The sequence below is a fragment of the Suricata suricatta genome, chromosome 8, assembly GCF_006229205.1.
Source record: "Suricata suricatta isolate VVHF042 chromosome 8, meerkat_22Aug2017_6uvM2_HiC, whole genome shotgun sequence".
NCBI lineage: Eukaryota > Metazoa > Chordata > Mammalia > Carnivora > Herpestidae > Suricata > Suricata suricatta.
This window is the reverse complement of record NC_043707.1, coordinates 120,966,998-120,982,677: the sequence shown is the minus strand read 5'-3', so window position 1 is coordinate 120,982,677 and position 15,680 is coordinate 120,966,998. Positions and strand designations below refer to the sequence as shown.

Here is a 15,680-nt window from a genome sequence, read left to right as displayed (position 1 = left end):
CGAGAGAGCGTGTGCCTTAGGGGCGTGGGGTGTAGGCTGGTGAGGGTCTTCTGCAGGACAAGAAGTCTCAGCGTCAACAGGCACCAAGCGGAAGACTGTTGATCCTTGGAGAGGTGTGCTGTGAACCCCGCATCAACTCAGCTGTCAACTGATTTTTACTGGCTGTCTGCTTCGGGCCGCGCTGGCAGGGTTCAGGAACAATGGTGAGAAGGGCCCCGTGTGGCCTTTACAGGGCCCCTGGTCTCCTTAGGGAGACCCCTATGGGGGCCTCGACTAAGGTCCAGTGTGTCACCCACATATGTCCGTGGGCCCAGCGGCGCCGCTGCCGGCAAGTCATTCATTGGTCAGATAGTAATTGAAGTCCTCCAACCACGTGTAACTTGTGTGCCCGGGCAGAAGTTGAGTGTAGGGAGTGGTGCGAACGGTCTTGAGGGGGGCCCCAGTCACCCAACCCTGCTCAGGAGGGTCCCGATGGCTTTCCGGGTGAGGTGACTCTTGAACGGGGTTTTCAAGGGCAGTGGAGTTATTCTACCCCCTGAGGTGGAGGGGTCAGTGCCATCCAGCCAGGGGCATGCAAAGGCAGGAAGGTAGAGGTGAGTGTTGGGGTCAGGAATGCCATAGCTGTTTCAGCGTGGAGTACAACGAAAGGAGTAACAAGGTAATGTCCAGCAAGGGCCGGGCATTGAGAGTCTGGCATGCAAGACCAAGAAGCACCCGGTGAGGGTGGAGGAGGCTGGGAGGGGGTCACCCGAGAAGGGCATCAGAATGGAGTCTGGAAAGGGAGAATTAGAAGTTCACCACGCTTTTGTCACAATGACATCCCGAGAACAGGCATACTGTTCAGCTTTGCAACTTCCTGGTTAGGTGGCCCTTGGGCCACCCATCCAATCTCCCTGGGCATTAGTTTCCTTATCTGTAAAATGAAGGTAAGAGGCATGTGATGAGAATTACTTACATCCTGTTTTTCATAAAGCAGTGATTTTTTTAAATGTTTTTTATTTACTTTTGAGAGAGACACAGCATGAGCAGGAGAGGGTCAGAGAGAGAGGGAGATACAGAATCCGAAGCAGGCTCCAGGCTCTGAGCTAGCCGACAGCACAGAGCCGGATGCGGGGTCTGAACCCACAAACCGTGAGATCATGACCTTAACCGATTGAGCCACCCAGGGGCCCCATATAAATCAGTGATTCTGACATCCGGTGGAATCTGAGGCCCCTCTTCCCCAAGGTACCTCTGTATGCAAGGGGGCTCCTCTGGCGAGGAACTCCTGGGGTGAAGTGCATCCACCCTGTGGTGGCCACACAGCAGGAGCTTGGCAAGTTGACACATGGGACTGTCTCCTCCCTTTCCTCCTGGGGACCTTTCTTACAAAGAGGTTCTTGAGCTCCTGAGTCTGGCAGGCGAGTGAGGAAGTAGGGGTGGTGGCAGGGACAGCTGCGGTGGTCAGAGAGGCCTCTGTCTCTCTTTGCAGAAACCAGGCTGTGGAGGGTCAGAAAAGGTCACAGCAGGAGCACCAGGCCCTTGGTGGACTGTCTAGTCTGGTCTGCCTTCATTCTCCACCTGAGGAAACTGAAGCCCAGGGAAGAGCAGGGAGAGAAGGGAGGAAGAGGCTCCGGCGCGGGTGGGGAGTGGTCGGAGGCCTGGGATGGCACCCCATCTGTGTGGCCTGGGGCGCAGGGGGATCACCCTTACCTCAGAGGGCAGGTGTGAGCGTTCCAGACATCAGAGGTGCCTATTGGTGGAAGTTGACTCTATGTCTGACCTTAACTTATTTGTTACTCTGTCTCATTCTTGAGGATGGAAGCTCTGTGAGGGGTGAGGGTGGGGACAAAAAATTGCTACTTATTCCTAGTCCAGACACTTACTGTGTGGTTAAGAAACACACCCAGAGCAGTTAGAGAGGGAGTCCATACAAAGAACTGATCTGTGTAGTAGTTTACTTATTAAGCTCTAGGCCCAATGTGGGGCTCAAAATCATGACCCTGAGATCAAGAATCCCATGCTCTTGACATTAAACCAGCCAGGTGCCCCCAGGGCCCCACCTTTTAGAACGTGCCCTCTCATCCCCTGCCCTGCTTCCAGGATTGCTCACAACGGTATTCTGCTATACCTAGAGTCCTCTATCTGAGAGACAAAGATTCTTAGGCTCAAAGAGAACCCAGGTCTGTCCTTCCCCACATTCTTCAGTGAGTGGCTCCAGCACCTACCTGGCCCGCCCTCTCAGACCCAAGCTGCCTCAGTGTCTCTTTGATCTCGCTATCCTCTCCCTCTTAGGTAGCTTCAGCCCTCACTCTTTGTGCCAAGCTCCTGGGGGGCTCCTGAGGAGGCCTGCCTGAGCTGCCTCCTTCCTTGCCTGGATCGTGGTCGGCCTTTGGCCGACCGTTTTTTTTGTTTTTGTTTTTAATCAATCAGATATACCTGGGTTCTATTCCTGGCTCTCTTTTACTGACTGTGTGAATTTAGGGAAATAAATGTATTTTTCTGAGCCTCAGGTGCAGCAGTTGAATTAGGAGTGATCGTCCTTCTTCATCCTGTGAGAAATAAAATGTTGTTGGCATACAGAAGATAGGAGTGGCCAGGGCCCTAGAGTGGTTCATATTTCAAGGAGTAGGTTGGTATGATGAACAAACATGTAAACTAGAGTAATTACGATCCAAAAGGCTGTCCCAGTTTCTCTGGGAGAGAATGAGGGGGAGGGACCAGAAAAGTTTACCTGTGGAGGTGACTTTGGGACCGAGTAGGCCTTCCTCTAGTAGGAAAAGGGCTGGGAAGGTACAGAGATACAAATGGATGGTGAGAACAGTAAGCAGTCTAAGTGCGGGCAGAGTGAGGAGGATGTGACAGAAAAGGCCAAAACTTTGTCAGTACCAGACCCTGGAGCCTTCCGTCCCAGGCTAAGAAATGTGGGCTTTATCTTCCAGGCAGAGGGAGCCCTGGGGAGTCTGAGCAAAGAAGCCACTTGTTTCAGGTTTGAGGTTTAGAAAGATCACGAATGACTTCTGGAATGGGGGGGGGGGTAGGTGCCAGGAAGACCAGAGCCAAGTTGCCATCGTTTCTTGGGGAGAAGGTATGAGAGGCAGTCCCAGGAAGGCTGAGAGACTGGGGAGCAGGGGAAGGAAGTCAGCAAGAGCAGCAGCTTTGGAATCTGACCAAGTGAGACCTTCACTTCCTCTTCGAGTCCTGGGTGAGATAGTTTACCTTTCTGAGCCTCGGCTTCCTCATCTGTAAAATAGGATCAATGTACGTAGCTTGGAGTGAGATGCCCCGCAGTTTTAGCCAAAACACAGGTGGCTGAGGAGATGTTCACTGGGTTCCAACCTACAGTGACACACGTTTTTCGTTAGTGCCCCATGAGACCAGACATCTCCTATTGATTTTCTGTCTCTGCTTCAGGCCTTGCCTGTCAGTACCAGTAATTCTGTTCCCTGTGCTTTCACTTCACTTCTTGTTGTGTGTACTTTTCCATCCTATATCACGGTCTCCTTCCCTGGCACAGCTAACCTCCACAGGTCATTCTGATGAACTGATGGGAGGTTCGCCTTTAGCAGGACAGGGCCCTGGACACAGTGAACTGGCTGCCAGCTTGGCCTGGGGTCCGGTTGTCTACCCGAAACACGGGACACGTGTTCCATCCCACACCCCTGAACCCACGCAGCTCTGCCTGCAGATTTCACATCTCTCGTTTGCTCCCAATGGCTTCAAACTTCAGTAGAACACCTGGAAAAATGGTCTTCTCGGCCTCTTCTCTCCTGTTTGTCCCCCGCTGTTCTCTGGCTCACTGGATAGAAGTCTACCATCCTCCTAGTCATTTTCTTTTAAGATTTTATTTTTAAGCAATCTCTGTACCCAGTGTGGAGCTCAGACCCACAAACCCCGGCATCAGGAGCCTCACACTGCACTGACAGGGCCAGCCAGGTGCCTCAGACTGGCCTCCCGGTCATGTAAGACAAGGCCTGGGAGTCCCTGTGTTTGGCCAAGCTCATAGGCGGATTCTGGGGAGGCCTGCCTGGGATCTCCTGATTTTTTTTGTTTAGGGTAAAGAAGGTCATTCTGGATCTCTCCCTCATTCTGCACATCTAATCCACAAATTGAATCTGTCTCCTCAGTTGATCTGTTTTGTCTCCTTTTTCTCTACCTCAGACAGACCAAGTCAAGTCACCATCTTCTCTCATTTGGATTCCTGCAATAGTCTCCTCTTCCAGTCTGTTCATTTTCTTTACCATAGCCAGAACAGCCCCTTCAGAATGTAAATCTGGGGGTGCCTAGGTGGCTCAGTTGGTTGAGTGTTTGACTTCTGCTCAGGTCTTGATCTTGCAGTTTGTGGGTTCGAGCCCCGCATCAGGTTCTGTGCTGACAGCTCAGAGCTTGGAGCCTGTTTCAGATTCTGTGTCTCCCTCTCTCTCTGCCCCTCCCCCACTTGTGCTCTGTCTCAAAATTAAATAAGCTATTAAAAAGTTTTTAATTAAAAAAAAGAATGTAGGGGCGCCTGGATGGCTCAGTCGGTTAAGCCTCCGACTTCAGCTCAGATCAGATCTCACGTTCATGGGTTCGAGCCCCGCATCAGGCTCTGTGCTGACAGCTAGCTCAGAGCCTGGAGCCTGCTTCCGGTTCTGTGTCTCCGTCTCTCTCTGCCCCTCCCCCTCTCATGCTCTGTCTCTCTCTGTATCAAAAATAAATAAAATATTAAAAAATTTAAAAAAAAAGAATGTAAACCTGATGAAGACTTTTTAAAAAGTTTTTTTATGTTTATTTATTATTGATACAGAGAGAAACAGCATGAGTGAGGGAAGGGCAGAGAGTGAGGGAGACAGAATTTTGAAGCAGCTCCAGGCTCTGAGCTGTCAGCACAGAGCTCAACCCGGGGCTTGAACCCACAAACCGTGAGATCATGACTTGAGCTGAAGTCAGATGCTTAGCCAACTGAGCCACTCAGGCTCCCCAATAATGAAGGCTTTCCTAAAACTTCTCTTTGTTCCCTACGAGGTCTGGCATGATCCAGCCCCTGCTCTCTTCGTGCCCTCTGACCAGTCACTCTCCAGCTGCGGCTGTGCCGGTCCCCCCACGCTCCCAAACATCATGCTGTTTAGCAGACCACTTGTGTCGTGGTCTTGCCTTACTGTCTTTCTCTCATATTTCAGGTCTTAGCTTAAATGTCACCCCTGACCACTCTATTCCCCTACCCCAAGTTATTTTGTTGTTTTAATGTGGTAACATGTACATAAAATTTACCATTTTAACCAATTTTAAGCATATTCCAGCTTACTGGAGGCTATTTCGGATTCTGTGTCTTCCCCTCTCTCTGCCCCTCCCATGATCATGGTCTGTCTCTCTGTCAATAATAAATAAATGTTAAAAACATTTTTTTAGTCATATAGCTCAGTGTTAAGTACACTCCTGTTGTTGTGTCCCCCCAAGTGATTTCTTTTCTTTTTTTTTTTTTCCAAGTGATTTCTTATTCTATCTTCTTGCTTATCTTTCACTCAGCACCGTCTGTAATGTTTCTTCTGTGCTGTAGTGTAAGCTTGATGAGAACAGGGAGAGGGCAGTCCCCTTTCTCCTTGCTACACCTGACCCAAAACCAAGCAGTGGTGATAGGGACTCAGTGAATATTTGTAGAGCAAATGGTTAAACACTGCCCTGCATTGAGTACTTACTGTGTGCTTGGCACTGAAAAGTCCATTACAGACATTTCATTCCGTTTTGAGGGCAGCCCTGAGAAGTCATTGCATTCCTCCTGAGAGATGAGCACGAGGAGAGCAGGTCAAGGCTGCTGGCTAGCCACGGTCACAAGAGCCGGGGTGAACAAGCCACAGCTCTGGGAGGTGAATCCAATTCCCTCTAATCCCAAGAATGGGGGATTTATTGTAGCATGGTAAGAGGGGTCTCAAAGAGGTGGGTTGGAGAGGAGGAGTCCTACCCCAAGAGAATATAAGTTGAGTGATGCTCAGAACTGCTGCTCTGACTCATCAGAGGCAGAATCGGGCCAGTCGCAACCTGTAGAAGCAACTCAGCCTGCAGAGGCTCAGCCTACACCAGCTGGGAGGATTCTAAACCTTGGGCTACTTCCTCATCTTCAGTCCTTTGTTCTGGCCCAGGACAGTAAGCAGAAGTGTCCCTGGAAATTCAGAGGCCATTGGCCTCGTGTTCCTTACTATACAATGGGGAGCTGGAGGGGAGGTTCTAGGACCTACTGGAAAAAAGTCACGGGTGGGGGGCGGGGATGTGATTAGAGCCACAGCTGGGCCTCGGAAGAACTTTGGAGTTCTCATTCCACGTTTAGTGTTGGGGAGTCTCATCCCTCATCTGCCAAATGGAGGAGAGGGGCTGAGCGGCGGTGGAGGGATAGGGGTGAGTGTAGCTGCCTTCCAAAATGGAGGTGAGGTGGGTTAGACCAGTGTAGAGCTGTGCTCGGGCATTACCCTGGGCAGGCCCTAAATACTGTAATCCTGGGGATATTAATATTAACTTACACTACTAGCTCATTTAACCCTACGTCCCAAAGCTGTAGGTACTATTACTATTCCTGTTTTACTGAGGAATAAACGGATTCATTAGGAGAGTAAGTAATTCTGCCTAAAGTCAAGTGGCTAGAAAGTAGCTGAGCACAGATTCTGGCCCTGAGACTCCGAACTGGCACCAGCTGTACTATTTCTACATCAGGATGGATAGCTTTAAAGTACCCTAACCCCTGCCAGGGGGTTTACAGTCCTGATTTGGGGAGCTCCAGGCTTAGACAGTTTGACTGCTTTTCACAACCGTACAGACCAGGGCTCAATAAAGATTTGTTTCTGGGGCCGGGTGCCTGGAGGAAGGCGGCTCTGGACACAGTTTGGGCCGGATTGGAGTTGAGAGGGCTGGAGAGAACGTCTCTGTTCTCAGCAGCCTTGAGGAAGACAGAGACCATTGCAGGGTGGCGGCTGCTGAAGGAGGGAGGCATTTGGGCCTGAGGCTTGTAGCTGCCCTGGATGGAACGTTTCTCATAACTTGTAAGTGGCTTCCTTTCCCCTTTCTGTAACACCTGGTGGACATGTACACAGTGTTTGTTTCTTACTGGACTGTTTAGGAAGGCCACGTTCCTCGCAGGAATGGGACTTTTGGCTCAAAGGGCACAAATGGTCTGGTTTGGTTTTATTTAAGGAGAATCTCGCTTTTTTTGTGGGTGGGAGGGTCCGATAACAGTAGTGCTTCATCAAAGTTACTAGTGATAATCTTAAGGTTGAGGGAGAGCTATGAGAGATACTTTGCTTGATGTTCTTAAAGGTTTTAATTTTTTATAATAAAATAACAATAAACAATGCATGTAATGTTTCTTGTTAGGTATTATAGAAAGATACAAAAAGGAAAAAATTATGTGTCTATAATCCCATTTTCCAGAGGTTACCATTGTTAATAATGAATGTACGTCTTTCCGCACAGTTTTCTACACATGTTTTTACACGTGCATACATTTTTTATGGGCTGATGAGCTGTTTTTCAGTCTACTTATATTATTTTGGCAGTGGTGAGCATCTTCTGATTCAATAAATCAATCTTTGAAAGCATCACTTTTAATGGCTTCATACCATTCTATTATATATATATGCCGTATACTTTCCAGCCCCTACTATTGAGCACATGGGTTGCTCCATTTTTCTTTTTAATGTTATGACAAATACAGTAGAGAATATTTATGGAACTTAATCTTGGGATGTATCCATTCTGTTACAGTTCTTCTGAGATAAATTCTGAGAAGTGGAATGGCTGGAATTCCTCTTACCTTTTTTTAGGGTTGCCTAGTGAGGGCAGGTAAATGATTACCGTTTCTGAAATAGACTATTTACCTGGGGTTTTCAGGAAAGGATGCCACCCAAGCGTATAGCTAAGAGAAGGTCACCTCCAGAAGATGCTCTCCCCAAAAGCAAGAAGGTGAAGGGTAAGTTGGCTTTGGCCTCTATCTCTGAATGGGTGGCCTCTTGGAGCCCCCAGATTCTGGGACTGGGCTCCTTCCTCCTTGACCTCTGGAGCTGAGGGACCTGGAAGCCCAAGAACTCCACCAGCTGGAGTCTCTTGTAGCTTCTGAATCCCACTCTGGGCCTTCTAAAGCAGCAGAGACTGGTCTACAAGCACTCAGGTAGTGCCGGAGGTGGGGCAGATAATGAAACCCTGGGACTTTGCTCCAGGGCTAGGACCACTGACTTCCAGAAGTGGGTTCAAGTCCAGGCTCTGCCACTTTCTAGCTTTAGTCAAGTCACTTAACATCGGGAGCTTGAATTACCTAATTCATAAAAATAGTTCAGCACCAACCTCACTGGGCCATTAAGAGGAAAAAGATAATGCCCCGGTAGCATTTGAGGAAGGTAGCTGTGACCCTTTCCTTTCCTGGGACCCTGGAGAAAGTGAGGAGAGTAATCCAACCCAATCTGGGAGGGGATAGTGTGGACCCACACTTAGACAGTGTCTGTCTTTTGCAGACCCTCGTAACCAGGCAGTGAGGTCCGTTGCCTCCCGTCGCGTTCCAGGTGCCCACGGGGCAAGCCCGCCTGACCAGAAAACCCGACCAGGTGGCTCCCGGCCCAGTGCACCCTCAGCGCAACCATAGCGGCCCTGGCAGCTGTGGCCACGCCCCCGGAGGGAGGGTCTGGACGCCATTGGTTGTCCGGGGCCTCGGGCAACTGTCATTGGCCAGAGATGGCCCCACGCTGCCCACTGGTTGGCTTGTACCTTTTCATAAATCCCTGTCTTATGTCTTATTCCTGCCCCTTCTCTTCCGCTGCCAGTTTGTTCCCAGATGGGAGTGGAAGTGGGTGTGAATGTATGTAGGAGTTAGTCACAGTCAGAGGATGGAGGCTAGGAACGGTGCTCCTGACCCCTGTAAGTTCCCTTGGTTTCAGTGCAAACTTTACTATTTATTAGATTTATGACCCTGGTAAGGTTATTTAACCTCTCTGAGTCTCTGTTTCCTTTCCTGTAAGTAAGGCTCCTAATATGGTAGGTCTGTATCATAATTTAGGGGACTACAAAGCAATTTAACGGCAGTAGAGTAAGCAGTCAGGAGAGGCTAGATGTTATCTGAATCCTCGTTGTTGGCACTGTGACTCCTAACCAAGAACTTGGAGCTATTCAGGAAAACTACCAGTATCCTCATTCTTCTCTTCCCCACCAAGATTCATTTCACAATATTGAGTGTCTTCTTGTTTCCATTTCCTCCCTCCTACTAATAACATGCTCAGTTTTTAATTTTCACAAAAACCTTGTGACATAGTTATTTTTGCTACTCACATATTATAGATGGGGAAACTTAGGCTTATTAGAAAAGTCGTATTACTGGTCTGTGGCAGAGCAGGGCCTTGAACCCAGGGTTTTGTGACCCCCGAGCACAAGCAGTGGAGAGGAGTGACCCCTCCTCTCCTGTCACCCCGCACACTCAAGAGCGGTCTTCTTCACCCCTCAGTCTCACACAGGTCCCACCACACAGAAGCAGGCATGGTGCTGACGCTGGGCCAGGGTGACGTGGGCCAGCTGGGGCTGGGTGAGAATGTGATGGAAAGGAAGAAGCCAGCCCTGGTGCCCATTCCGGAGGACATTGTGCAGGCTGAGGCTGGGGGCATGCACACCGTGTGTCTAAGCAAAAGTGGCCAGGTAGGTTGGGGTGGGTGGTGCAGGATTGGACAGGGCCTGGGCTTGGGGGGCTTGGACGGCTTGGGGAAGGAACTTAGAGCCACACATGTCACTCTGTGGTGATGGTGCTGGCTAGCTGAGCAGGGAGTGGCCTAAACAAGAATGGGCTGACGCCAGACCTTGTGCTAATGACGGCATGTTGGCCACAGGTCTACTCCTTCGGCTGCAATGATGAGGGTGCCCTGGGAAGGGACACGTCAGTAGAGGGCTCAGAAATGGTCCCCGGGAAAGTGGAACTACAAGAGAAAGTGGTACAGGTGTCAGCAGGAGACAGTCACACAGCAGCCCTCACTGAGGATGGCCGAGTTTTCCTCTGGGGCTCCTTCCGGGTAAGACTGGGTCTGGAGGACTGCATGGGGACGGGCTGGCCGAATTAACTGGTGAGGCCCAGGGATAATCCATCTCCACCACCGTCTTGAATTTAATGGTGGGGAAATCAAGACCCAGAAGCAGAGCTTGGGCCCAGACCCAGGTCCTCATCCAGGCCTGTCCACATTTTCCTTGAATCTGCCTTATGAAGTGTGCATCTTGGGAAGGGTGGGTCAAAGATGCCTTCAAGCTGAAGGCTGATCCAGGAAGCTTGCTCTCCTCACCCATCTCCTTCATGACCTCTCTCCTCCCCAGCCACCTCCTACGTCTGTCAGGGGCTTGGGGGTACATGGGAAGGATAGTCACATCTCAGAATTTTAGAGGCAAAGGAGTGCGGTTTAAACAGTAGAGTCAGCATTAAAATTGATTTGGTACTTCGGTGTTTATTTTGAAATGTCAAAAATAAAGGAATTTGATAAGGTATTTCTTCATCAGCACTTTTTAAAATTTTTTTATGGAGAATTTCAGACACATAAAAGTCATCAGAAAAATACATCGAACACCTATCTATCTACTCGCCTTCACAGTCATCTATTTCTGGCCAAACTTGTTTCCTCTCTACTCCGATCCACCCCCCACTCCTTTGTTATTTTAATGCAAATCACAAGCCACGTAGGATTTCTTTCATTAAGTATTCATTATTTGTCCTGGCTCCTGCCCACCTCTCATCCCCACCTGACACCAGTGGCCCTCACCAGACAGCTCTGTGGTTGCCTGCAAGCCTGGACCTGGCTGGTATGGGGCAGGCACGACTGGCTGGTAAGTGCTCTGCCCTGCCTTCCAGGACAATAATGGTGTGATTGGACTCTTGGAGCCCATGAAGAAGAGCATGGTGCCTGTGCAGGTGGAGCTGACAATGCCTGTAGTGAAGGTGGCCTCAGGTGAGGGAGTCTGCGGGTACTCACTCTAGGCACGAGTTGGAGAACCCTGTTCCATGGCTGGCCTAGCCTTGGGCCTTCCAGACAAGCCCCGCATCCTCTGCCTTTCTCTCTCCCTCAGGAAATGACCACTTGGTGATGCTGACAGCTGATGGTGACCTCTACACTTTGGGCTGCGGGGAGCAGGGCCAGCTCGGCCGTGTGCCTGAATTATTTGCCAACCGTGGTGGTCGGCAGGGCCTTGGTAGGTGGCTTAGGTCCTCTGGTGGGGCAACTTGGCAAGCCACCCCCTGGTGAAGGTCAATTCCCTAATGCAGGAGCAATTCCCTAATGGTTTTTAGGGTTTTTTTCAGATAGGCCTTAACCCGGTAGTTAAGAACTCTCACTCTAGGGGCGCCTGGGTGGCTCGGTTGAGCGTCCGACTTTGGCTCAGGTCATGATCTCCTGGTTCATGAATTCAAGCCCCGCATCAGGCTCTGTGCTGACAGCTCAGAGCCTGGAGCCTGCTTCGGATTCTGTGTCTCCCTCTCTCTGCCCTCCCCTACTCATGTTCTGTCTCTGCCTATTAAAAATTAATAAATGTTAAAAAAAAAAAACAACTCTGACTCTAGAGCCATACTACCCTGGATTTGAATTATGGTTCTGCTACCTATTGGCTGTGGCACTCTGGACTCAGTTTCCCCATCTCTAAATCAACTTCATTGGGTTTGGGTGAAGCTAAGTGAGTTAACATAGAAGAGTGTTTGGCACGTGTGAACGATAACCTCTTACAGCTCTAGGAGACTGAGTGGGGCGCTTGTACTCTCTTGGCCTCAGTTTCCTCTTCTGTTTAATAGGGAGAAGAGTGCCTGCTGAGTCTCCCTCCAAGGGCTACAGTAATAGGGAAAAACACACAGGGCAGAGAGAAGCTGTGTGTGTCTGCCACTGACCCTTGCCTCTTCTCTGCCTACAGAACGACTCTTGGTCCCCAAGTGTGTGATGCTGAAATCCAGAGGAAGCCGGGGTCACGTGAGATTCCAGGATGCCTTCTGTGGTGCCTACTTCACTTTTGCCATCTCCTGCGAGGGTCATGTATATGGATTTGGCCTCTCTAACTATCATCAGCTTGGTGAGTCCCAAGCCTAGCATCTAACATACCCCAGAGTGACTTGGGTTCGAATCCTGGCTTCACTCATTGATTGTTTCCCCCTAATGGGGTCAGCTAAACCCTCAGAGCCATATTTTTGTCACTGTAAAGTGAAAGTATCCGTATCTTGGTGTTTGTTGAGGGGGGGAAGAGGCGGCCTCACTATATGAGAGAACGAAGAAGGACAGCTCCTTGGACAGCTTCACCCCTGACAGCTCTATCCTGACCTTTTCCTCCCAGGAACCCCAGGCACAGAATCTTGCTTTGTACCCCAAAACTTGACATCCTTCAAGAACTCCACCAAGTCCTGGGTGGGCTTCTCTGGTGGCCAGCATCATACAGTCTGCATGGATTCAGAAGGTGGGACCTCTGGGTTGAGGGTGGAGTGACTTGGGCATAAGCCCAGACAGATATGGAGACCATGGTCCTTGGAACCTGGGCCTGCTCCATGGGTTGGATCACATGTGGGTCCATGAGGGCCACTCCCGTCCCCCAGAGTCCTGACAGTCTTCCAGGTATGAATGAGTTCAGTAGGGTCCTTTGGAGGCTCTACCAGGACTCCCCTCAAAACTGGAAGATATACTGCAGAACTATTTACCACCCTGGTCGTGGGGACCAGCTCCCACAGATACAGGAACTAACCTGGCCTACCTGGAACATGCCCTCTCCTACTCTTCATCTCTCCCCTCCTCCCACAGGAAAAGCATACAGCCTGGGTCGCGCTGAGTATGGGCGGCTGGGCCTTGGGGAGGGCGCTGAGGAGAAGAGCGTACCCACCCTCATCTCTAGGCTCCCTGCCGTCTCCTCCGTAGCTTGTGGGGCCTCCGTGGGGTATGCTGTGACCAAGGATGGTGAGTGGGGCTGCCCACATTCGGTGCGGTTGGGGTTTAGGGATCATGATTCTTACCAAACTGCTCAGCAGGCTCTGCTGTCCATCACTGATAGAGCTGAGATGCAGAGAGCACTGTCAGTGATGACATTGCCTTTCTTCGGAGCTCTGGCTTTGAAGGACATAAAATGAATAAACAACTTATTTTAATAAGGGTGATTTGTATCGTAGCACAGAAAAACAGTGAAGGGGGATCTATCACTGAGGCCCAGAGAGGCAGTAGGACTTGAATCCAGGTCTCCAGACTCCTAACTCATGCTTCTCTTTACATTTTCCCCCAGGGTTACCTCTTTATTTACAACCAGGGAGTTGTACTGAGAATAGGAGAAAGAAGGCTTGTCATTGGGGTCGTAGCAGGCACAGCAGAGGAGGGTGTGAGCCAGGTGGTCCCCAGAGCCTGAGGGGGACAGCGATGGGCACCTTAAGAAGGCTGCCGCTGAGAGAAAGGCTTGACCTGGGATTATCTGGGAAGCGTTCCTGACGAAGTGGAGTTGTACTACACCTTAAAGATTCAGTCCGTTATGATAAACAACGGAGGACATTCCAGGCACAGAAACATCTAGAGCAGCCCCAAAGGTCCTTGGAATGGAGGGCGGTATAGGGGCTTGGGGAGTGGCCGGTCATGTAGGGCCTTGAATGCCATTCCTAGGAGTAGGGAGAAGTCTTTGGCAATGTGGTCTCTGGCTGACAAAGCTGTTTTGTAAATCCAAGTTCTCCTTGGCTTCTCTCAGTTTCCCCAGACTCCTAGAGGCTGAGACATTGCTAAGCTGCAACAGGCCAAAGCCAAAATTCGCCCTCATGTTCCAGGCTTCTCACACTACAGAAAGGTGGGGCTAGGAATCCTGGAGACAGCTGCCCCCATTTCTCTCCCTTGTAGGTCGCGTTTTTGCCTGGGGCATGGGCACCAACTACCAGCTGGGCACGGGGCAGGAAGAGGATGCCTGGAGCCCCGTGGAGATGACAGGCAAACAGCTGGAGAACCGAGTGGTCTTATCTGTGTCCAGTGGTGGCCAGCACACAGTCTTACTAGTCAAGGACAAGGAGCAGAGCTGATGAAGCCTCTGCGGGCCTGGCTCCCGCCCCCCGCCCCCCGCCCCCCAGAACTGGGAAGCTCTGACGACTACAGATTCCAGCAGGCCTCCCCTAGTCCCGAGTACTCTGTCATCTGCCTTTTTCCTGTCAGCTGAACAGAATCCTTTTCCTCTTTTCTGTCCTTTCCTGAGTCATCCTACAGTCTACAGGATGAAAGGGGGGGATCGAAAAGGGGATTTTGGCAGCCAGAACATTGCTCACCCCAGAGCTATGTGGCTAGACCTTTCCCCTCATCCCTACCTCCCATGGTCCTGGCTGACCCTGGTTTTGCCTGCCAAAAACCAAAAATTCCTCCCCTGGGGATTTGGTGCCTGCATTCTGAGAAGCTGGGGGCTCATCAAGTCCTGCTGTAGCCATGTGCCACCCTCTGTCCTCCACAGTCCACAGGCAGACAAATGGTATGGTGGTCAGACCCAGCTGTCATGGACCTATGCCTGGGGGAAACTGGAGACTGGGCAGGGCTGCCCAGCCTTGGGCAACTCCAAGCCAAATATTTGGCCTTCAACAGATGTCCACGGGGAAGAAAAAACAATGATCCTCCACTGGGTCAAGAAAAAAGCCAATCAGCCTTTCTCCCAGAAGCACAAAGCATTCTGCCCTTCAGGCATTGCCTGAGAATCCTGCCCATCCAACATGCCTTACCTGCAGCCAAAGGCCTGAAATCTGGAAAGGAAGCTACATCTGCAGGGCAGGATGTGGGGGGAGTGGGGAAGGAGGGTTTTATAAACAAACTTATAGCAATACTGAGATGGGGGGGGGAGGGGCAGAGGCTGGTGCCCAGAGACGGAAGCAGCAGCTTGTACAGTGGCTGAGAAAATAGAAAACAGTTTTGATTTTTTTTTTAATGTAAAGTATTTTGGAGGGGAGAGTGAACTCTTTTAACACTTTGAATAAATGTAGAGTTTTATAAAACAGGCCACTTGTTTTCTACCTACTCCCTGCTTTTTTTTAAGGGAGCACTTGTGTTGGGAAGAGCAGAATAAACCCACACGTACCTGGTCAGTGCTAGGACTTCAGTGATACCATGCTGTCCTAGAATATGCCAGTCAGCTGTTGGTGTGGCTGTTTCATACAATCAAAAAAGGAAAAGGTGATTGACTTTGCTTAGGTATTTATGTTTCAGGAATCACTGGATTTAAATTATGCTGCATAATGTAAGAGACATGAATGGATCTTTTACTATCCTAATCCCAAACCAAATTGGAGTACAGGACATACCTATAAATACTTATGCTAAAGCTTGCTGTTGTATCATTTTTAACAGCTGATGTCATTGATTCCACACAGTTAACTGCACAATAACTCCTGAGACAACTTACGCGTATTAATGTAGATTTTCCCAGGCATTTAAGCAATACAGCTGACCTAATATGGTAGTCACTAGCTACATGTGGCTATTTACATTTAATTCAATCAAGATTTGTAAAAATTTAAAATTCCTTGGTTGTGCTAGTCACATTTCAAGTCCTCAGTAGTCCTATGTGGCTAGCACAGGGCTATGCAAACATAGAACATTTTTATAATGGACAATGCTGATATAGAAGGTCTGTTATATGTATAATAGGAAATTTTTATTATTGCCAGAAGGATTCTTTTTGGATGTCAGTAACTTGAAAAATGAATATGATGTAAAAATAAAATGTATTCTGTGATATTTTTCCCCCTTGAA

At 49.7% G+C, this 15,680-nt stretch overlaps 1 protein-coding gene across 6 annotated transcripts in view; it reads left to right on the top strand.

The window, feature by feature from the left end:
• Positions 1–15,680, top strand: part of RCC1 (regulator of chromosome condensation 1) — a 25,852-nt gene extending 10,172 nt beyond the window's left edge. For 2 of the 6 annotated variants that reach the window (XM_029947744.1, XM_029947746.1), the window contains 11 exons: positions 57–203; positions 7,834–7,912; positions 8,451–8,540; positions 9,431–9,618; positions 9,807–9,986; positions 10,811–10,907; positions 11,026–11,148; positions 11,857–12,012; positions 12,271–12,390; positions 12,729–12,881; positions 13,797–15,680. In XM_029947744.1, the coding sequence (XP_029803604.1) occupies positions 201–203; positions 7,834–7,912; positions 8,451–8,540; positions 9,431–9,618; positions 9,807–9,986; positions 10,811–10,907; positions 11,026–11,148; positions 11,857–12,012; positions 12,271–12,390; positions 12,729–12,881; positions 13,797–13,972 (1,365 nt within the window). In that variant the 5' untranslated portion in view covers positions 57–200 and the 3' untranslated portion in view covers positions 13,973–15,680. Of the gene's footprint in view, positions 1–35; positions 204–7,833; positions 7,913–8,450; positions 8,541–9,430; positions 9,619–9,806; positions 9,987–10,810; positions 10,908–11,025; positions 11,149–11,856; positions 12,013–12,270; positions 12,391–12,728; positions 12,882–13,796 lie in introns of all 6 variants that reach the window. The other 4 variants (XM_029947748.1, XM_029947747.1, XM_029947745.1 and 1 more) reach the window with 3 other exon arrangements.